A 22,104-nucleotide genomic window follows, 5' to 3' on the forward strand; every position below is an offset into this window, starting at 1 on the left:
TGAAATTCATGCCCAGTGACCCCCATAATTCTTGCTGAACAGAGCCGTGGCTTCTCTGTCACACTGTATCTGTATTTACCCTATGAACAGATTCTTTGCTTTGCAAACTGCTTGTTCTGAAATAATTTTATATCAAGGAAAAGCTGCTGAAATGGCAGGGAGGGTTCCCAAGGGCCCTGCCCAGGTCCCCAGGAGGCCATGTCACATGACCACAGGCAGCTGGTTTGTAAGCAGTTTCATCGGAGTGGGTCTGGGCTACCGATCTCATCTGGGCTTCACTACTGTTTTAACAAATGCCTTTATTTTCTTCTTGGTGCTCAGGCTGTGTTTAAGAAAAGCTGCCAAGGTGCTATTCTTGCTCAATGATGATGCTATAAATTCACCAGAGAAGGGTTTTTGTTTTGTTTTTTTTATTTTTATTTTTGCATGAAGGCATGACCTGTAATCCTGGCAAGACCAGCTTGATAGGCTCAGAAGTTGTGTGAATGAGCAGGTCCCAGTGTTCAGAAGTGACAGTGTCCTGTTGCCACTATCTTGACATTTTTAATTTTTGAACAGAAGCCCCACATTTTCCTTTTGCACAGGCTCTTCCTGATGCATGGCCAGCCCTGGGTCTTAGGGGTAGGTAGGCATCATTCACACATGTTGAGGTCGTGGCTATGGCACAAAGGGTGGCATCCTGGGTGTTGGTGAGCCCCGAACAGAGTGTGCTGTTCTCACAACCCACTGCTCTTCACTACCGTAGCCCTGGACATACGTCACCTGCGGGCGTCTGCGCTGCTCTTGCTGGAATGAACCCACTTTTAGCTCACACTTGGAAAGCAGGGGGACTGTGAGACTGTCTCATTATGCACTCACCTCTGACTCTGATTTATGTGAAACCAACAAAACTTCATTCTTCTTAAATTTAAAGGGTTTTGGCAAGTTCTTCGAACCAAGAAGAGTAAAAAGTAAATCTTCTCCAGTAAGTGCACGTATATGTGAAACCTTAAGTCACCTTGTTCTTGACCCTGGAAATTGGCAAGTTGAGAGAGAAGAGGTGGAACACGATATAGCCAACATTGGAACCTCCTAGGGGCTGCTTGCGGGGGACACATTAGACGTGGTTCAAGCCCGTTTGCCCAGCATCATGAAGGCACTTGAGGTTTTAGTCCTTGGCACATTTCCTGTCACTACTGAGTTGCTAGAGATGTGCTTCTGCCATCTGTGTCCAGACCCGCGGACATTTTAGCATTTGGGGCTGAAGATCATCTATGACTTCACTCAGTGTTTTGGGCAATGGGACCCTTCCTTTCAAATGAGTTTACAAAGAGCCTCAACCTAATTCATACACGCTATTTTTATACAACATTTTTTTTTTAATTTTGGTTTAGGATTTTACTCTAGCCTAGGCTGTCCAGGAATTCACTCACAATGACCCTCCTACTTCTGCATCCCAAGTGCAGGGATTAAAGGTGTGAACCTCCATGCCCAGCTTTATGCAACAATTTTATGGGCATTGATCTAACACATACCTATTTTCAAAGTAACAAACTATAACAGTGATGTTGGATGCTGGGGAGCTGACTATTGGGAAAAGTGCATAGGGTCCTGAGTTTGGACCCCAGTGCTCACATCAGTACTAGGTACTAGGGCTGTGCATGTGACCCCGGGGTTGGGGAGGTGTTGACGGGGGAACCTCCAGGACCTGCTGATAAGGTAAGTGAGTGGAATCAGTGAGCTCTGAGCTCAGTGAGAGACACTATAGTCAAAAAAAAAAAAAGGTGGAAAGTGCTGGAGAGATGGCTTAGTGGTTAAGGTGCTTGCCTGCAAAACCTAAGGACCCATGTCCAACTCTTCAGGTCCCACATAAGCCAGACACACAAGGTGACACAAGTCTGCAAGGTCGCACATGACCACAAGGGGGCGCACGCGTCTGGAGTTCTATTTCAGTGGCTGGAGGCCCTGGTGGGCCAATTCTCTCTCTGTCTCTCTCATAAAATACAAAAAGAAATAGTTGGAAAACGATTGAGGAAGACTATTTCTGGTTTACACACACACACACACACACACACACACACACATGCAAAAATATAGTGATAGTAACGAAAACAAGTAACAAAATGAATGTTGAGGTGGAGTAGAATTCATTGTCCTACACCCAGTTCTTCTCCACTGCTAGGAATTCCTTTGGGGAGCATTAAGAAAATGTCAATGTACACCAGCTATCATTTTAAATGCCATCGTCTCAATTGATCATGTTACAGTTTTCTAGCATTCTTCAAACATGGGACAACAGGCTCTATTCAAGGTTATGAAAGCAAACTGATGTGGAATTCTAAATTAACATATTAGGGTGAGGTTCCAAATGTGTGAGCCATTTTCTAGAATATTAAATATATATATACATTGTTATAATTGAAATAATTTGTAGACAGCTAAAAAGAAATTGCCATTCTCTTACTAAAATACATCTGAATAATAGCACGCCCTGGGAACATCGTCCAAGGCCAGTGGCTAAAGCCAGAGAGACCCAGAGTGGGGCAATGGTGCTCTTTAGGCCACATAAGAGTCCTACATAATTTGGGGTTAGGACACTAAGCTGGCTGAATGCAGGATCGAGTTGTGTCTCTTCCTTGGGAAGAAGCCTGGCTAGACACTGACCTGGCCTCTTCATGTAGCTCTGAGAGGAACTCTTTGACCCATGAGCACCTGCTCAGAGGCCATCTTGCTCAGAGCCTGTGTCTTAAGGACTCTCCTTGGAGAGGGCCATGGGGCTCACCCAGTCAGTGAGTAATGGAGGGCCTATATCCTGCATCACAGGGAGACAGGCAGTCAGCGGGCCCAGGGCTTCAGGTAGCAGCCCACACCTTGTCTCTCTTGCTGAATGTGTTTGGTTTAACCTACCTTACCATGTGTGAATGACACCAACCCACCCCTGAGACACAGTGACTGCCCATGAAAGTGAGCGGCCTGGTGCAAGTGTGCGTAACTAAGTGTGTCCTCACATGTGCATGTGTGTGTAGTATGTGCTTTGAGACAGATACGTTTCTGTACATGTGCACATATATGAAGTGTGGATGCATACTCCACATTCTTTATCTACCCTTGTGGAGATACAAAATAGGCCCAGATTTTATCACTTTTTCTGCAATGTCTTCTAGAATCCAGTAAGTATCCCTAAACCCGGGATGGTCAGAAATCAACTCAAAGGCCCACCAGCATTTTACATATATAAACCACTTGTGTCGTTATCCAGTGGACAAGTTCCTGGAGGCTTGTTGTCCTATCTGGACAAGTCCAGAGCCTAAGGTCCTGTGATGCCCTCCATCATCCGGCCAATGCTACAGTCCCTCTGCCTCCCAAATGGCACTGGCCAGCTCCTCCCCTTCCAGCCACATGAGTGCCTGCCTGAACTCGCCCCAGTCAGCGGCTGTGCTTCTTCCCACCTGCTAATCCCTCCCGCCCATTGTTCGACGATGCTTCCATGTCCTTCCTCAGCCTCTTCTTATCCTGAGAGGCCTTTCTAGCTCCCACCAGGAGACGGCCCTTCGTACACCTTCTCTTGCTCATGCTGTCAATCTCGGGGGTTTCTGACCTTCACAGGCATGCCTGAAAGCTGGGCCCCTGCCTCCTGGCTGACCACTAGACAACACAACCTGGTGTGTGATTCGGGTGGGGAAGCTGTGGACTCCCTGAGGCCAGATCCATCAACAAAAGTGCATGCCAGTGTGCCCACCACAGAGCATGCCCTGGGCTGGCCCTGAGAAAGGCAGAGAGGGGAATGAAGACAACCAGCTGTGCTCCAGCTCCTTCGTGGAGTATGTTACAGCCCAGCAGTCACAGGTCTAGCAATGCCACTTGCAGGGGCCTCCCACCTCCCCTTGCAGAAGATAATGCAAGCCCTTGCCCTGACTCTATCTCCAAAAGAGCTGCCCTGTTGGGTCTGTGTGGGTTTGGGGAGCCCTGATGCGGGGAGCCATGGTGAGGCCTACTTCATGGGGATAGGACAGTGACGATCCTCTTTGCAGGTCGACTTGGAATCCACATGGCCCAGATGTCCCCCACAACCAAGGGAAGGAAGGATGGTAGAGACATGGCATCAGGTAGGGTCCCCCTTGTCCTGCGGGCAGACTGCTCTTTTTGCTTCCCCACACGGCTCCCGGTTCGGCTTGGGCATGCGTCCTCCTAGGTCAGCACAGGCTTCCCTGAAAAACAAATGCTCATGGAATGGGTGGTTTAGATCAGAGACATTTATCTCCTCACACTTCTGGGGTCTGGAGGTCTGAGATTGTGGTGGCAACATGATTGGGTCTGGTAAGGGCTGTCCTAGCTTTCAGATGGTCATCTTCTCTCTGTGGGCTCAGGTGACAGAAATAGGGACAAAGTACACTCTTGGTTTGTCCCATTTATAGGGTGCTAGTCCTATCACAGGACCCCCACATCGTATCAACATCTAAACGGTAACCCGCAGGTCCCATGGCAATGGGGTAGGACTGTATCACAGTTTAGAACCAACAGATGTGATTCCGCCTATGGTAAGCCTTGTCGTGGGGGTCTTCTTACGGGGCTCTCCACAGAACACAGCTCAAGCAGAATGATGGCTCTTCTGCTGTGACATAGGGAAGTTAGGTTTGACTCTATGGGGCCACTGGGCAGGGGCTCTGATGGTACCTGTATTCTGGAAGAAGTCTTCTCCATATGGCCACCCTCACTCTTGGGAGGGTTAGAAAGCACTTGGTGTGGGTGAAAGTGGAGTGGATCACAGACTTATGCTATGGTGATTCAGCTTGTCTTTTACTTGGGCAGAGTTTCCTCATCCTCCATGGGCAAGGAAGCTTCTTCTTACTTCAGCAAGGGTGCCACCTCTACGGGGAAGGAGGGATTCTTCATCTAAGGGCAGAACTATCTCCTCCTTCATGGGTAGGAATGTCTTGTACATGGGCAGAGATGCCTCTATCAAGATGCTGCACCCATAGGCTCTGAGCCTACAGCAAGCTGGGACTCAGTCTATAAAGTAATAAGCACAAATAATGTACCTTCCAGGCTTGCTTTACTTGGCAAGTGTGCAAATAACACTTCCTTCCAGGCTGTTCTGAGTGCTTAGACAGTTCGAGTTCTCTGCACTCACATCCAATGGTACTATTCTATTCCTTCTATAAAATTGGGAAGCCCAGGGGCAAAGCAATGAGATGCTATGGACTTGGTCACAGCCATGTGAATTGATAGACTTGGATTCCAAATAATCTGTAGGACTCAAAGGGCTGGGAAATTGGGGAGCTCTTTCAAATGCATTGACCCCAGCCCCCAGTTCTGTAGAACCTTCCTGACTTGGGCTAAGTTCTTACTGGAGTCTCTGACTGAGTTTCTGGGACCCCTGTCTTGTGAAGCCTGATCATATGCCTGGGCATCCCCTCTTCTTGTCACAGTGGAAAAGAGACAGGGCTACAGGGAGCCAGGGGCTGGAGGAGGGAGTCCTGACTACGTCCGAGGGCACAGCCAGTGCCCGGGGTCCCCAGTGTCAGCTCCCGTACCGACACTGTGAGTCCGTTTTTCACGGCTGTGACAAAATGCCTGAGAGAAACAACCCATGGGAGGAAGGTTTTCCCGGGGCTCACAGTTTCAGAGGGTTCCGTTCATGTGTGGCCGGTTCCATTGCCGTGAGCCTGTGCTGAGCATGGGGCTCCTGCATGCAGCAGAGCCGAGGTGCCTTGCTCACAGCTGCCAGGAAGCAGTCTAGAGTTGCAGGGAGCGGCCAGGGCAAGATACTCCTTTCAAAACCATGGATCCCATGGCACGATTCTACCAAACAGGCCCCATCTTCCATAATTCTGCCACTTGCTAATAGACTATTCAAATTTTGAACCCATCAGTGGGTTTGTCCACTAGTAAAGCAGAGTTGCCATGATTCATGATTTCATCACTTTCCAAAAGCCCTTCCTCTGGCTTCAGCACGTGAACAGTTTGGGGACATCTCATATCCCAGCCTAACAGTTACTGAGGCATGCACACATGACCAAGCCCTTAGTCCCAGCAGCTCCTGGAGGAGGACGGAGCTGAAAGCCAAGGCACAGAGGGGTCGATTAATGTAGTAGACTTGTGAGGTGCAGACCCAGGCTTGAACACAGGTCCCTGACTCCACTGTGTGGTAGAGCTGTGAAGGTCAGAGCTAGGGTTGAACACAGACTCCAGACCACTCCATCTGGCCATTGAACAATGTCACGGAAGCCTCACTTTCCCACTTGGAGGGACAGTTGATTAGAATAGCTCTCTATGGCTAAGGACATTGTGCCCAGATGAGATCGTGTCCCTACATACATACGGTGCATGGTGACATTGACATCTGGCCTGCCCGTTTCCATGTGTGCACACCCCCATCCAGAGCCATGTAAAGCAGCGAGGACTGTGCTTCAGGTCACCAGGCAGCTGGGCAGGAGAAGATTGTTCCAGAAGAGCAGCCCTGCCCGCCCTCTGCCATGCGGACAGGCAGGCAGCTTTACACGATGCCAGCTTGAGTGCAGAGCTTGGTGCAGTGAGGGAGTGGGGACAGGCAAGAAAACAAGATGGGGAGGGAAGTTCTTTTCCTCGTGAGCCTTCTAACTTAGTTGGTGGTTTGTGATGAATTATTGATCTTATGGGGGTTCTGAAACTGCTGAGTCAGGGTGTAGAACCCCGCTGCTCAGCTGCCAGCCTCGGGGGTTTGAAGTGGAGTTCTCAAGGTGCAGCCCCCACTGCCGATTTGGTTTGGCTCTGCGCACACCAGGTCTGTCATGAATTATCTATTCAGCTTTGCTGAAGGGACGTGACTGGACTCCCAACACCTAGGCCAGGCTTGTAGGCTCACTTGTCAGCTGCAAGGGCCTCTCTTCCCCACCCCCACCTCATCCCAGGCTAGGGGCCTACACAGTAGTGGTGAGAGCCCGGTGATGGCAGATGTGGGTGAGAGCGCTCCTGCTCCTATACGAAAGCCAGGCATGGTGGACATAGGGCCCAAGGCCTGGCGGTCCTGGAGGATCAGGAGGCTTCTTGATGCAGAGGGACTGGAGGACAGTGCTTGGCCAGGGGAGGAGGAGGCTGTCTGGGAGGGTAGGACCCGAGGAATGGCAGCGGGCAGGATGCTCGTGGTGCCCTTCTCTAGGCCCCCCTCCACTTCTCCCGCTGGGCACTGAGCCTACACTCTCACCCCCCCTTATCCTCAACTTGAACTGCCCACCTCAGCAACCTCCATTACCCGTAGACAGCTTAGAGAGACTAGCTAAAGCCATTCCTTCCACAGCTGACTGGAGCGGCACAGGCTGCAGACAGCACAGACCAAGGGGAAGGAAAGTGGGCTCCAGCTGCCCGTCTACGCGTCCACCACAGCACTCCACCTCTGCTCTGTTGCCCACCCATCCGTCGGACCACCTTATCTCATCCATCCTCCCTCCTGTTTCCCACCCATCCATCCACTTCATCTCATCCATGTCTCTGTTTTCCCTCCATCCACTTCATCTCATCTATCCATCTCTCCATTATTCATTTACTCATTCATATCTCTCTGCCTCTCCCTCCTGCCATCTTTATACTATCTTCTCTACATTCTTTCCTTCTTCTCCCCACCATTCATCACTCTACGATCTGTCCATCATCTTTCCATCCAGTCATGCATTTCCCCACCCATCCACCCATTCAATATTTGTCACTCAGATGAGAAAAAGTAAAAAAAAAAAAAAACACAAAAAACCCCACAAAAACATAACAAAACAAAACAAAACAAAAAACCCAAAACAACTACAATAAGATGAGCAGAACCTGAACATTGTGAACTGCAGCTTGAAGACTGGGAGTGAGGGGAAAGCTGAGAGCAGGGAGCGTCCTCCACAGAGACTGAAGATGGGTGAGAACAGGGAGCGTCCTCCACAGAGACTGAAGATGGGTGAGAACAGGGAGCGTTCTCCACAGAGACTGAAGATGGGTGAGAACAGGGAGCGTCCTCCACAGAGACTGAAGATGGGTGAGGGCAGGGAGCATCCTCCACAGAGACTGAAGATGGGGGAGAGCAGGGAGCATTCTCCACAGAGACTGAAGATGGGTGAGAACAGGGAGCGTTCTCCACAGAGACTGAAGATGGGTGAGAACAGGGAGCATTCTCCACAGAGACTGAAGATGGGTGAGGGCAGGGAGCGTCCTCCACAGAGACTGAAGATGGGTGAGGGCAGGGAGTGTTCTCCACAGAGACTGAAGATGGGTGAGAGCAGGGAGCATTCTCCACAGAGACTGAAGATAGGTGAGGGCAGGGAGCGTCCTCCACAGAGACTGAAGATGGGTGAGGGCAGGGAGCGTCCTCCACAGAGACTGAAGATGGGTGAGAACAGGGAGCGTCCTCCACAGAGACTGAAGATGGGTGAGGGCAGGGAGCGTCCTCCACAGAGACTGAAGATGGGTGAGGGCAGGGAGCATTCTCCACAGAGACTGAAGATGGGTGAGAGCAGGGAGCATTCTCCACAGAGACTGAAGATGGGTGAGAACAGGGAGCATTCTCCACAGAGACTGAAGATGGGTGAGGGCAGGGAGCGTCCTCCACAGAGACTGAAGATGGGTGAGAACAGGGAGCGTCCTCCACAGAGACTGAAGATGGGTGAGAGCAGGGAGCATTCTCCACAGAGACTGAAGATGGGTGAGAACAGGGAGCATTCTCCACAGAGACTGAAGATGGGTGAGAGCAGGGAGCGTCCTCCACAGAGACTGAAGATGGGTGAGAACAGGGAGCATTCTCCACAGAGACTGAAGATGGGTGAGAACAGGGAGCGTTCTCCACAGAGACTGAAGATGGGTGAGAACAGGGAGCGTCCTCCACAGAGACTGAAGATGGGTGAGAGCAGGGAGCGTCCTCCACAGAGACTGAAGATGGGTGAGAACAGGGAGCGTCCTCCACAGAGACTGAAGATGGGTGAGAACAGGGAGCGTCCTCCACAGAGACTGAAGATGGGTGAGAACAGGGAGCGTCCTCCACAGAGACTGAAGATGGGTGAGAACAGGGAGCATTCTCCACAGAGACTGAAGATGGGTGAGAACAGGGAGCATTCTCCACAGAGACTGAAGATGGGTGAGAACAGGGAGCATGCTCCACAGAGACTGAAGATGGGTGAGAACAGGGAGCATCCTCCACAGAGACTGAAGATGGGTGAGAACAGGGAGCGTCCTCCACAGAGACTGAAGATGGGTGAGAACAGGGAGCGTCCTCCACAGAGACTGAAGATGGGTGAGAACAGGGAGCATCCTCCACAGAGACTGAAGATGGGTGAGAGCAGGGAGCGTCCTCCACAGAGACTGAAGATGGGTGAGAACAGGGAGCGTCCTCCACAGAGACTGAAGATGGGTGAGAACAGGGAGCATTCTCCACAGAGACTGAAGATGGGTGAGGGCAGGGAGCGTCCTCCACAGAGACTGAAGATGGGTGAGGGCAGGGAGCGTCCTCCACAGAGACTGAAGATGGGTGAGAACAGGGAGCGTCCTCCACAGAGACTGAAGATGGGTGAGGGCAGGGAGCGTCCTCCACAGAGACTGAAGATGGGTGAGAACAGGGAGCGTCCTCCACAGAGACTGAAGATGGGTGAGGGCAGGGAGCGTCCTCCACAGAGACTGAAGATGGGTGAGGGCAGGGAGCGTCCTCCACAGAGACTGAAGATGGGTGAGGGCAGGGAGCGTCCTCCACAGAGACTGAAGATGGGTGAGAGCAGGGAGCGTCCTCCACAGAGACTGAAGATGGGTGAGAGCAGGGAGCATCCTCCACAGAGACTGAAGATGGGTGAGAACAGGGAGCATTCTCCACAGAGACTGAAGATGGGTAAGGGCAGGGAGCGTCCTCCACAGAGACTGAAGATGGGTGAAAACAGGGAGCGTTCTCCACAGAGACTGAAGATGGGTGAGAGCAGGGAGCATTCTCCACAGAGACTGAAGATGGGTGAGAACAGGGAGCGTCCTCCACAGAGACTGAAGATGGGTGAGAGCAGGGAGCATCCTCCACAGAGACTGAAGATGGGTGAGAACAGGGAGCATTCTCCACAGAGACTGAAGATGGGTAAGGGCAGGGAGCGTCCTCCACAGAGACTGAAGATGGGTGAGAACAGGGAGCGTTCTCCACCGAGACTGAAGATGGGTGAGAACAGGGAGCGTCCTCCACAGAGACTGAAGATGGGTGAGAACAGGGAGCGTCCTCCACAGAGACTGAAGATGGGTGAGAGCAGGGAGCGTCCTCCACAGAGACTGAAGATGGGTGAGAACAGGGAGCGTCCTCCACAGAGACTGAAGATGGGTGAGAACAGGGAGCGTTCTCCACAGAGACTGAAGATGGGTGAGGGCAGGGAGCGTCCTCCACAGAGACTGAAGATGGGTGAGAACAGGGAGCGTCCTCCACAGAGACTGAGGATGGGTGAGGGCAGGGAGCGTCCTCCACAGAGACTGAGGATGGGTGAGAACAGGGAGCGTCCTCCACAGAGACTGAGGATGGGTGAGAACAGGGAGCGTCCTCCACAGAGACTGAAGATGGGTGAGGGCAGGGAGCGTCCTCCACAGAGACTGAAGATGGGTGAGAACAGGGAGCGTCCTCCACAGAGACTGAAGATGGGTGAGAACAGGGAGCGTCCTCCACAGAGACTGAAGATGGGTGAGAACAGGGAGCGTCCTTCACAGAGACTGAAGATGGGTGAGAACAGGGAGCGTCCTCCACAGAGACTGAAGATGGGTGAGGGCAGGGAGCATTCTCCACAGAGACTGAAGATGGGTGAGGGCAGGGAGCGACCTCCACAAAGTCTGAAGAGCAGCAGAAGGCGGGTGGAGAGTTCTACCCGCTGGAGGCTGTGGTGAGGAGGAGCTGGCCCATTTAGGGCCTGCTGAGCTGCAGGGCTGGGGTCCAAAGGCTGGTCTTGCCAGGCAGAGGGCCACTGTGCGTGCAATGTGAATATCTTTGGGGTTCTGGAAGCCAAGATTGGCTCCTGGTCCAAGGTCTAGACTTCATCTCTGGATCTTTTCAGAGAGTGAATGAAATCATGGGGTTGAGGAGATTCTGGGACGTGATGAGAAATGGGCTGTCAGGAAAGAAGGTTCAGAGCAGCCTCTGTGCCACAGTGGCTTACCCCAAGCTCTGTATCTCTTTCTCCTGTGACAGTTGGGTCCCATCAAAAGGAACCTTCCAAGTAGGATGCAGTATCCAGCATCCTTTTGTGTCATGATGCTTACCCAGCAGCAACCTGGAGACACGTGGCTGGAGGACAGGGGACAGAGACACAGGAGGTTATACGGACCAGGTGACATGCTGACACCCACCATCCATGGGCTCTGCTCAGCCACTGCTCACATCCGAGAGGCAGGAAACAAGGCCCTTGGGGCACCTAGCAGGGATGAGAGCTGTTCTAGGTAATTCCCTGCCTTGATGGCTGCTGTAACCAGGGAGTAGGCTGCCGCCAAGGCTCAGAGACACACGGCTTGTTTGACAGCACGTTGGTGGGGTGCTGGGGGAAATCCAGCCGCTGTCGGAATATCATGATGCAAACCAGCCTGACCTGGCCTCAAGACCACCTTACACACTCACTTTTACCCAGTATATTGTAAGAACAGTGTACAATTTAACTGACCTTTTCTTAAATTGCTTTCTAACCAATGTATTTGGGAAATCCTAAGTATGATGTCCTTACTATGATATAAATGGATATAAACATAACTACTTATTCATGTAACTGTGTCCTGATGCCATCTAAGGTCACTTAATGTAGCTGGGTGTGGTGGTACATGCCTATGATCCCAGCACTCAGGAGGCTGTTGTAGGAAGATTTCTGTGAGTTTGATGCCAGCCTGGCACTGTAGAGTTCTGAGTCAGCCTGGGCTACAGTGAGACCCTATACAGCGGCTGGTCAGCAAACTTCTCATAGTGTCAGACTGGAAATATTTGAGGATTCCAGGTCCAACAGTAACCTCTGCCACGTTTTTATGAAAGCTACCAATCAGTGGTCTTGGCTGTGTTTCAATACAACGTCATTCACAAGGAGCACTGGGCTGCATGTGTGCCCTGGGCTGGCATGTGTCTACATTTGTGATGTATTGCTCACTGCTTTGGGGGGATATTGGAGAAGGGCACTTGGGAGGAAGGGAATAGGTTTGGAGAATAAAGGAGGTCACATGAGGATGTTGATTTTGATGTGTGTGGTTGTCCCTACAGATCTGCCCCAGAAAGGTTGCTGGAAGTCTGCCTTTAGCTCTGATGGTAGGGAGCATCACAGTCCAGAGGATAATGGTGGTAGGCGATGGGAGGAGCTGTGGAGTGAGAGTTTACCTGGGAAGCCAAGAGCAGTGGCTTGAGGAGAGAAGGATTTTGAAGGGACCATGGTGCGTGGGTACCACGTTTTCCTAGGCTACAGTGAGAGGTGAATATAGTAGAAGGACATCTGTGGGTCTGGGAGGAAATCAGGGGAAAAGACATAGTAAACATGCAGAAAAGAGGAGACAGTTGTCCAAGGGAAAATCCAGGAGAGTCACAGATGGGGAGGTATCTAGGATGTGGACATGGAGGAGTGCACCCCAAGAAATGAATTCAGGATGGGACGGGGAGCCCTCGCTGTACTATCCAGGACAGCGCTGAGACTGTAACAGCTAGGAAGGAGCTAGAGGCTGTGAGAGTGGAGACTTTCCTCAACTTGGTTGCGATCTCTCAGTCTCTCAGTCCATAGATCTGGGGCCTGTCGGTATCCAGCAACGCAGGGCCTTTGCTGAAATCTAGCCTAGAGAGGAGGCATGCTTTCTCGAAGCTCTTTGACACCCATCTCCTCTTTCCTCCCAGAGGTTCCATAATGTTGATGTGTGGAAGGGTGACGCAGACCACCTGCCTCGTGTCTACAGTGAGGAGGGAGAGTGTGAAGGCACCGAGACCCTCAGCTCTCTGACCTTCTCTGAGCAGGAGCTCTTCAAGGAGCTGCTGGAGTGCTGGGGCCCCAGAGCTGCTCCAGCAGAAGCCCCAAGCTCTGTATCAGGAGTTGCTTCCTTTAAACGTCATGGCCAGAATGCGTGGTAGATTTCCCCCCACCCCATGCCATTTTTTACTCTTAATTACTTCCTGTTTCTAGGATGAACACCTATTGCTAATCTGAATTAAACGCTGCAATATTCTCAGAGCAGCCATCTGAACCCAAGCAGAACAGCTGCTCATGCTTTTATAATTTTGACTCTTTGCATTTTCTAAAGAAGCTTGTGCGTTCTTTGTGTTCACTTCCCTCCTCACTCCGAGAGTGATGGGCACACAACTTGGCAGAAATAGGTAACACTGGGAACAAAGGAAAATTGATTTTAAAAGGTTATTGGCATTTCTATAATTTTAATTTTCTTTAACAATTTTAGTTATTTAAAAAAATAAGTCTCAGTCTCTCGGCTGGGGAGGTTGCTTAGTGGTTAAAGATGCTTGCTTGCAAAGCCTGCTGGGCTGGGTTTGATCTAGAACCTATGATGCAAAGTGGCCCATGCATCTGGAGTTCCTTTGCAGTGACAGAGGGTCCTGGGGTGCCCATATTCATTCTCTCTCTCTCTCAAACAAACAGGAAAAAAAAGATACTGTCAGTCCCTTCCCACTTTTTCATTAGCTATGTAAACTATCTTATCTTGAGAGAATTAGTTTGATCAGATATGTAAACTTGGTTTTCTTGAGAGAAATAGTTAAGCTTAAAAGCATATAAAACAGGGCTGAAGAGATGGCTCACCAGTTAAGATGATTGCCTGCAAAGTCTAATTAATGACCCGGGCTCAATTCCCTGTATCCACGTAAAGCCAGATGTGCAAAGTGGTGCATGTATCTGGAGTTGATTTGTAGAGGCTGGAGGCCCTGACGTATCCATTCTCTCTCTCTTTCTCTGTCTCTCTTCTCTCTGCCTTTCTCTGTGCTTGAAAAATAAATCAATAAAATTTTCAAAGTATATAAAACAACACTTTTTGAGAAATGAAACTGACAAGGTAGCTTGCAGAAATCCTGGAAATAAAAGAATCTTGAACACTTTGAATGAATAGTTCTGATTAGATTTTAGTTTGAATAAGACTTTTCTTGCCCATTTATTGTTAACGTAAATTATGTGCATGGTGGGGCAGGGGAAGATGATTTCTTTGCAAAATTTTTACATGAGGACATATGTTCTTCTGTGAGTAAATTATACAAGATTGACTAATTAAAGACTGAAATTCTTCTAGGAGCCAGGCCTGATCCTATACACTTACTTGTGAAGTAGAGGCAGGAGGACCACAAGTCTAAGGCCAACCTTAAAATGCAAAGTAAAAAGAGGGAGGGGATATAGGTCAGTGGTAGAGCAGTTGCCTAGCATATGCAAAGCATGAGGCTCTATCCCTATTTCCAAAGACACACACACACACACACACACACACACACACACACACACACACACAAACACACTGCCAGGACACTTTACATGGCCTATCTAAAAGTACTATAGCCAAATTCCAAAACAAGCGATATGATTATCCATCATAATCTTTGCAAATGTCCTCTTGCATTCTTGAGTGACCCAGGAGAAGCAGGCCTGCTGTTGAATCAGTGAGTATGTGGATGGCTGGTGTGGGCAAGTCCTGTGTCAGTCCCCGGCACCTCAGCAAAAGAGTGAAGGGTTGTGTTAAATAGTCACAGCAAATATAATAATGTGAGTAATCTCCCAGGTCAGAGTTAAAATGCCCTTTGTGTACTTCAAAGGGAGCATGATCATTCACACACAGCTGCGCCCCTGCAAAGAGGGAATGCCATTAGAAGGCATTGGCATGCCTGAGTGTGAGGGCCAAGCGGGATGGTTATGCAACCATGGGAACAACTCAGGACACTTTCTGGGTTGTTCAGGATAAAAAAGTATACTGTTTAGGAAAGTACGCTTCTGGGTCTGAGCTGTTGGTCAGCGTTGGTAGATGTTCACTATACCTTTCTGGATCTATGCCAAGGGAAAGAAAGTGCCCACCAGGAGTGAATTTGGCCCACTGTTCTTATGAATAAAGTTTTACTGGCACTCGGTCGAGTTCATTTGTCCAGGTGTCATCCCGGCCCTTTGGGTTCTCCCTGTACAGTTCTGCAGCTGCAAGTCAGGGCAGAGTCCACAAGACCTAACGTAGGAGAGACAGTGACTTCCTGCGCCTTCCCAGGAAACGGTGCTCATCCATTCCTCAAGGCATTGTCTGGACACTCTACCTCACAGCTAGCCTGATCATGATGGCTCCACACCCCAACTTCAAGACAGACAGATGCGTTTCCAGCCTCACTTTGCAACGAGGCTGCACATGAACCTGGTTTTGGCTGTGCTTAGCTCTCTCTGCTTGCCGGGTCTTGGCAGCAGTGTGCACCTCAGGACGCTCTGCATTGTAAGCTGCTATCAGTGAAACTGTTTTCAATACTAGTCAAACATAGGCCGTGCTCATGAACGCCAAATTCATAAGGAGAGCAGAATGCTGCATTTTGTGGATATGGATTAGACACTTGTTAATATTAATTTTATCCTGCTTTTTAGGAGGTATTTAAAAAAGTTTTTTGTTTATTTATTTAGTTAGTTATTTGTGAGTGACAGAGAGAGAAATAGGCAGAGATTGAGAGAAAGAGGAGAGAGACAGGGAGAATGGGTGCGCCAGGGCTTCTAGCCACTGCAAAGGAACTCCAGACGTGTGTGCTGCCTTGTGCATCTGGCTAACGTGGGTCCTGGGGAATTGAGCCTCAAACCGGGGTCCTTAGGCTCCACAGCACTTAACTGCTAAGCCATCTCTCTAGCCCTCAGGAAGTACTTTTAAGCGGATACTTCCTATATTTCCCCCTGCCAAGTGGTGGCCATTTTCCTAGGCCATAGACCTTGGGGTCCTGACAACCAGTGTCAGGATGGGGCTGTAACACCTGCACACCGGCCCCTGGCGTATGACACGGGAGACCCCTCCTTTAGATGCCACTTGATATTATGCATTGTCATCTTCCCAGCTGACATCTACAGAGGATGTTCCTAGATGTCGGCTGGCCAGCTCCCCACAGGCTCATTTTCAAATCTTTTTTGACATGCTTAACCGGTTTCCATTACAAACCTTGGTACCAGGAGGTTTGGGTGAAAATTATTTGCCTCAGTGGAATTTACATCTAATTGTGAATTAAGCTGATTCTTGCTAATGGCAGCCAAGAAGGCAGTGAGACAAAAATTGAGAATATTTTCTAAGACAATGTACTTTTCTTAAGAATATGAACTTCCAAATGACTTGGTAATCCATAGGAACTGCATTAATTCTGCATTTCATCAGTTAGGGTTTTTAAGAAATCCTTTGTGTGTGGTGTGTGTGTGTGTGTGGGGGGTGGGTAGAGGGGGCTATGCAGGTGCTCACATGGCATGGTGCACACCTGGAGGTCAGAGGACAGCATCAGGTGTCAGTCCTCCTCTCCCACCGTCTTTGAAGCAGGGTCTCTCCTCTACTTCTGTATTTGCCAAGCCGATCTTCCGGAGCCGTTCTCCTGTCTCTGCCTCTCACCTCACCATGGAGTGCTGCAAGGGCAGATGCATGCACTGCCGAGTCTGTGTCGGCTTTCGGTGCGCCCTGGGGTAAGAAATCATGCCCTCCCACTTCACTTACATGGCAAGTGCTTTACTCACGGAACCCTCGCCCCAGCCCACAGTTGGATTTTTAAATACAATAACAATCTTGTTGGAACTTCTTACCTTAGATATTTCCTTTTCTTAACTTTATGATGTTCTAAACTCGGAAGATATTACAGTTGTTAAAACTTGCCTCTCCCCACCATGTATCAGGGTTGTATGCTCTTGTGACTGGAGTGCTCAGGAGGCCGAGGCAGGAGGGTCACACATTCAAACCAGCTGGGCTACCTAGTGAGATCCTGTCTCAAAAAACAAACAAAAATATAAATTTTTGTAAAAGCCCACAAAACTTTCTCTTCCAAAGGGAAATGCTGGCCAGGGAGACCTCCTTTTATATCTAGGGAATGAGAGACATAGCCCTTCATAGATGACCTGGTCCATCCAAGTATAAAACAGCAAAGCTATGAGATCCATTCCCTCCCTAGGGAATTTTCCATGTGATGGTGTTACAGTTTGAAAGCATGTTCCCCAACAGACTCAGATGTTCTATTAAAACTTGGATTTTCAGCCATTTGTCTGGAGAAGGAGTCACTGGGGGCAAATCAGCTTTGTAGCCTAAAGGTATGCAGTGGTCTCAGCTCTGCCTGGGTCCCACAGCTTGCTGCATTTCCCAGCTATTTGCTCTGGGTTTTGTGCAGTGCTTGCTGTTTGGTTGTGTCTCTTTCCTTGGTTCTGTGAAACTGGACCAGCTTCTTCCACCATTATGGAACTTCCCCTCGATCTGTAAGCCTGGAATAAATTCTGTTCCTCCCGTGAACTGTGTCTGTCTGGAGGTTCATCTCAGCAACGTGGATCTGTCTACAACAGACAGAGACTGCAGACCTGCCTGCCACTGGCTGTCTGCTCTGACATGAAGACGGAGGGTGCTAGCTAAAGAGTGGTGGAGTTTTCTCAAGGACTGAGATCTGGTGTGCTCACAGGCCCGAGACCTCCTGTTGTAGTCAGCTCCACTTTGCTGGGACAAACTTCTAAACAGACGCAATTTACGGGACAAAGGGATTTGTTTCAGGTGTACAAATCCAGGGAAAGTTCCATGGTGGCAGAGGCTGCTTACTTCCACACAGGGAGCATAGAGGAATGGCAGCAAGCAAATCACCAGCTCCAGCAGACAGCACGAGTGCCCGCACACCTCATCCCCCTGGCGCTCACTGCTGTCTGCATGCTGCTGGGCTGGCATCAGATCCGGCCCCAGTGCCATGCTTCCTCTAGCAGAAATCTGCCTCTAGGGGCTGAAGTTGCAAATCAATTTTAATAAAACACCTGAGTCTATGGGGCCATACATTCAGACTCCCCTACCTCTCATTACACAAACACACATGGTCCTTCCTCAGAAAGAAAGAACTGGGAATTCTGCCGTGCCTGAGCCATTTCCTATCCTCCACAGTAGTGAGACAGCCATGTGACTACATTCTGGCCAATGGCAAGCTACTTCCAGGAAGTGTTTTTGTAGCTAGAACTGTGCCTATCTCCTTCCCTTCTCCTTCTCCTGGAGGGAGTGATGCGATGGTTGGAGCTAGGGAAGTCTTCCTGGATGTTGGCTTCAATGGAAATGGGATGAGATGGGATGGGGACTCGGACAGGCCCCATGGGACTTCTGGCCTCACTTCTCCCCTGTACCACTTTACTTGAGATTCGAAATGAAGGAGAAGAATGTGCATCTTGTTTAAGTCATTGCTAGTTTGTAATTTCAGTCACTTATGACCAAGTTGAATCTTAACTGACCCAAAATGCAGAATGGAGAGAAGTGAGCTACAGGTAGCAGAAATAAGCATGTGGCCTTGGCTTAATGGATGCATCCAGGTGGTAGGATTCAAACATTGTGAACGAGAGAGCTGGTGACTCTTGCTATATAGAAACACCATACTTGATAAAACTGGCCCCCCACAGTCTTTTGAAAAGAGCCCAAGTAATATGGCTGGACACAGTGTGTGTATGGGGGGGGGGGATTGTGATGGAGAAGTGCATTAGTGGTCGCTTTTAGCATCACGCTATGCAAGAGCCCGGACATTGGCTACCCCTGGCCAGGAATGAAAGGAGGCAGCTGTGCTAATGCGGCCCCTCTGGCTGGCGCTCTGGCTGGCACTCTGGCTGGCACTCTGCAATCTGAAAGCTGAAAGGGTTGGAATCTACCACTGCTGTGCCTTTCAAGGGACATCCGCCACTGCAGTGGTTTGTACTGAGCAGCATACTTAGCAGAAAATAACACCAGGGCCAGTGCCCCCCACCTGAAACCTGTGCTGGAAGTCATTCTGAGGCCTCTGCCTTCCCAGCTGCGCCAGCTCAAGGTGGGTGTGGTGCTGCCAAGACAGGCGTCACGGGCAATGCACACAGGTGATTGCATCCAACAGCGTGACCCTCACTTTAGCAAAGCGTAGGCTATCGTGAGCCAAAGAACCATCTGCAGGGATGAGACATGATTTAGCCTGGCCAGCACAGTAGCCACCAGCCACCTTGGCCCCTGTGCACTTAAAATGTGTCTACTGAGACTGAAAACTGAAATTTCTATTTTACATAATTTCCCATCTTCACTGTGTGGGTGGGACACACCTTTTTCATTGAACCATGGGTGGTGAACTTTGAGAAAAAAGTCGCATGGACTTGGAACAAGCTGAGCAGCAAGATGCTGTGGCTTTCACTCAGTTTCCCTTCTGAGTAATATTGGAATGAGACCACAATGTGGGCACAGTCGGTCCTCTTCTCCATATTTCTTGGTTGTACCTATTTGTATGTGTGTGTGCAGTATGTCCTGTACCATTTTCTCACTTGTGTAAGTGTGAACACACAAGCACAGAATGCCCCCCCCCGCCACAAGGTCCTAGCAGAGCTGGCACCCCACAGACTCTGCTCCTCTGTTCCTGGGGGGGTTATAGGTAACTAGACTAGCCTAATTGGTGAGCTCCAGGTTCAGTGAGACCTTACCTTTGAATATAAGGTGGAGAAGGCTGGAGAAATGGCCTAGCAGTTAAGGTGCTTGTCTGTGAAGCCTAAGAACCCATGTTCTGCTCTCCAGATCCCACGCGAGCTGATGCACAAAGGTGAGGCAAGTGCAGTGTCACACATGACCACTAGGTGGTGCAAGCATCTGGAGTTAACTGTAGTGGATGAGTCCCTGGTGTGTCAGTTCTGTCGCTCTTCTATGTCTCTTTTGTTCTTGCTAAAAAAGAAAGAAAGAAAGAAAGAAGAAAGTGGAGAGGGTTAGAGAGATGGCTCAGAGGTTAAATGCATTCCCTAGGCAAGTTTGAGGGAGCCTGAGTCGGCTCATGTCCAATCTCTAGGTCCCATGTGAAACAGTCAGGTGTGGCCGCACACACCAAAGACCCCAGGCCCACAAGGGAGCAGAGACCAGAGCACGTGAGGCCCTGAAAGCTCTGGATTTAGTACAAAGAAGACTCTGGCTCCAAGCAAGATCGGGTGGGAGAGCGACGGAGCGGCTCCCCAAGGTTCCACTCTGGCCTCCACGGGCATGTGACCCCACTGCAAGCATATGGGACACATATATGTGCAGACACCCCCCCCCAAACACACACTAAAATAAAAAGAGGATGGAGGAAGAGGGTATGGGGTGGGGCAGAGTCCCATAAAACAGTGCTCTTAGGGTGCATCCAACGGCAGCCCAGCTTGAGGAAGGAACCAGCGGAACTGGTGGTGCAGAGATGTGTGCACGGCCATGTGCACGTGTCTGCGAAGCCCCACGGCCCCAAGTGGTGGCGGGGGGTCTTTCTGCTGCTGTGGACCATGTACAGATAGTGAGCAGCTGCAGGCCAGACTCTGTCCAGGGACTGCTCAAGAGGAAGCCTGTGCTCTGGGGGAAAGGTCTTGAGGCAAAAGGTCATAGGGATAGCCAGGAAAGTTCTAAATTAGCCATGAGAACAGGCCAAGCCTGGAGCAGGGACCAGAGCACAGGAATGTTGTGGCCTTTCTGAGCCTCACAGCTGTGGCCACATGCAGGCTAAAAATACCTGGGCAGGGCCTGGAGATCGCACACAGGGAGCCTCTGCCCAGAGCAGCCTCAGGGGGAGCTGGTGGCTGTGTGGGCACCACGCAGGCAGGGTGCCGACGCTGCCGTAAAGACCAGCCAGCCCGGCCGGGGACGCATCCACACGCTGCCGCTGCCAAGACCGCCTCAGCACGCAGGCTCAGATGAAATGTCTCTCCCAGCAGCTTGGCCTGCATGTGTCAGAAACGTGAGCTGGGCCACCGAGCCCATCTGTGTTTTACTATCTCAAAAACAAGCCTGTTTGGGGTAGGATTGTCTTGACAGTTGTGTTGGGATCAGAAAGCACTGGCCAGCCCTTGGGGTTACACATTCATATCAGTACCTCTTCTTGGTAATGAAGTTGAACCTGTCTCTCTCTCAAACAAATAATTAAAATTTCTTTTGCAAGAGACTTGATGGGTGTCGACTTATCAGATCACACATTCAAAAGTGCATCACTGCTACAAGAACCGCATCACTGCTACAAGAGGCTGCGCTACAGGAGAGTGTCCTGGAGGATGGTGGCGGGGCGGGGGGGGGAGAGGGGGCTCAGGGCTGAGCCTGGGTGTGAGCGGCGAAACGGAGGGGAGGCTCCATGACAGGCAAGTCTGACCAAGCTCGGGGCGGGGGGTTCTGGTGCTTTGGATGAACACGGGGCTGGGGTGGACTTTGGAAGCCACAGACTCGCTGCTTCCCTTCATCTTGAACCAGAATTAGGATTTTATGGAGGGAAGAAGAGGGAGATGTGTGGTATGAGTAACAAAGTTGTGATAACAGGTCCAGATCCCTGACAGTGCGAGGTGTTTTGGATTAGGGCCTTTATGACGGGTGACCTAGTGATGACCGCTGAAAGGCACATTTCCCTTCTCAGGTGACTGCCACAGTAGGCCATCTGCCGTGAGGGGGAGAGAACCTGTGTCTTGGGCTCCTGTCTTCCGCACACTGACATCAGGGCTCACTATTAGCCTCTGCTTTGGAGTTCGTTTCCACTGTAAGATGTCTTCCAAGTTCCGAACATTTCCGCTTCAGCTGTAAGAGCTGGTGAGTCCAGAGCTTACTCATTCACTGTTTACTCACCGCAGACATGGTTTCCTTGCAGAGGTGCCATTAATGAGTAACTCAAGGTTGGTAACCTTCAATCAACCATGGTGAAAGACCTTGTGCTGGATGGCACAGGAGCAGCATGGCCTTCTGGGCGCCCCTTGCAGGATCTGCTTACGTCATTCCTCTTTCGTTTGCTAAGCGGCTCTTAGCTGATCATTCCACATGGAAGGATTTCAAATCAAGCATGGGGCTGGCAGGGCCAGGCAAACTCAGTAGCTATCAGGGTGATTGTTTTGCAAGCTGGCTTCTGACAGGTGACATTCATTTAGGTCACGGTGCAGGTAGTATTCGGAGGCTTCCCAAGGCACCTCACCTCTGCTCATGACATATGGGAGATTCAAACCCGCTGCACCTGAGTTCAGCTGGGAGGTGCAAGTTTCATACCTCAGTACTCTTGGGATGAAAGGCCAGAAT

General features: G+C 50.2%; 1 protein-coding gene across 1 annotated transcript in view; it reads left to right on the plus strand.

The window, feature by feature from the left end:
• The window catches only part of Cdh26 (cadherin 26), a 72,357-nt gene that overhangs the window by 44,237 nt on the left and 6,016 nt on the right, over window positions 1-22,104 (plus strand). Inside the window, exons 14-16 of the mRNA XM_045157078.1 lie at window positions 914-964; window positions 4,011-4,085; window positions 12,791-12,973. Of these exons, the coding sequence (XP_045013013.1) occupies window positions 914-964; window positions 4,011-4,085; window positions 12,791-12,973 (309 nt within the window). The remainder of the gene's footprint in view (window positions 1-913; window positions 965-4,010; window positions 4,086-12,790; window positions 12,974-22,104) is intronic.

Source organism: Jaculus jaculus, chromosome 8, assembly GCF_020740685.1.
Source record: "Jaculus jaculus isolate mJacJac1 chromosome 8, mJacJac1.mat.Y.cur, whole genome shotgun sequence".
In the NCBI taxonomy this organism is placed as follows: domain Eukaryota; kingdom Metazoa; phylum Chordata; class Mammalia; order Rodentia; family Dipodidae; genus Jaculus; species Jaculus jaculus.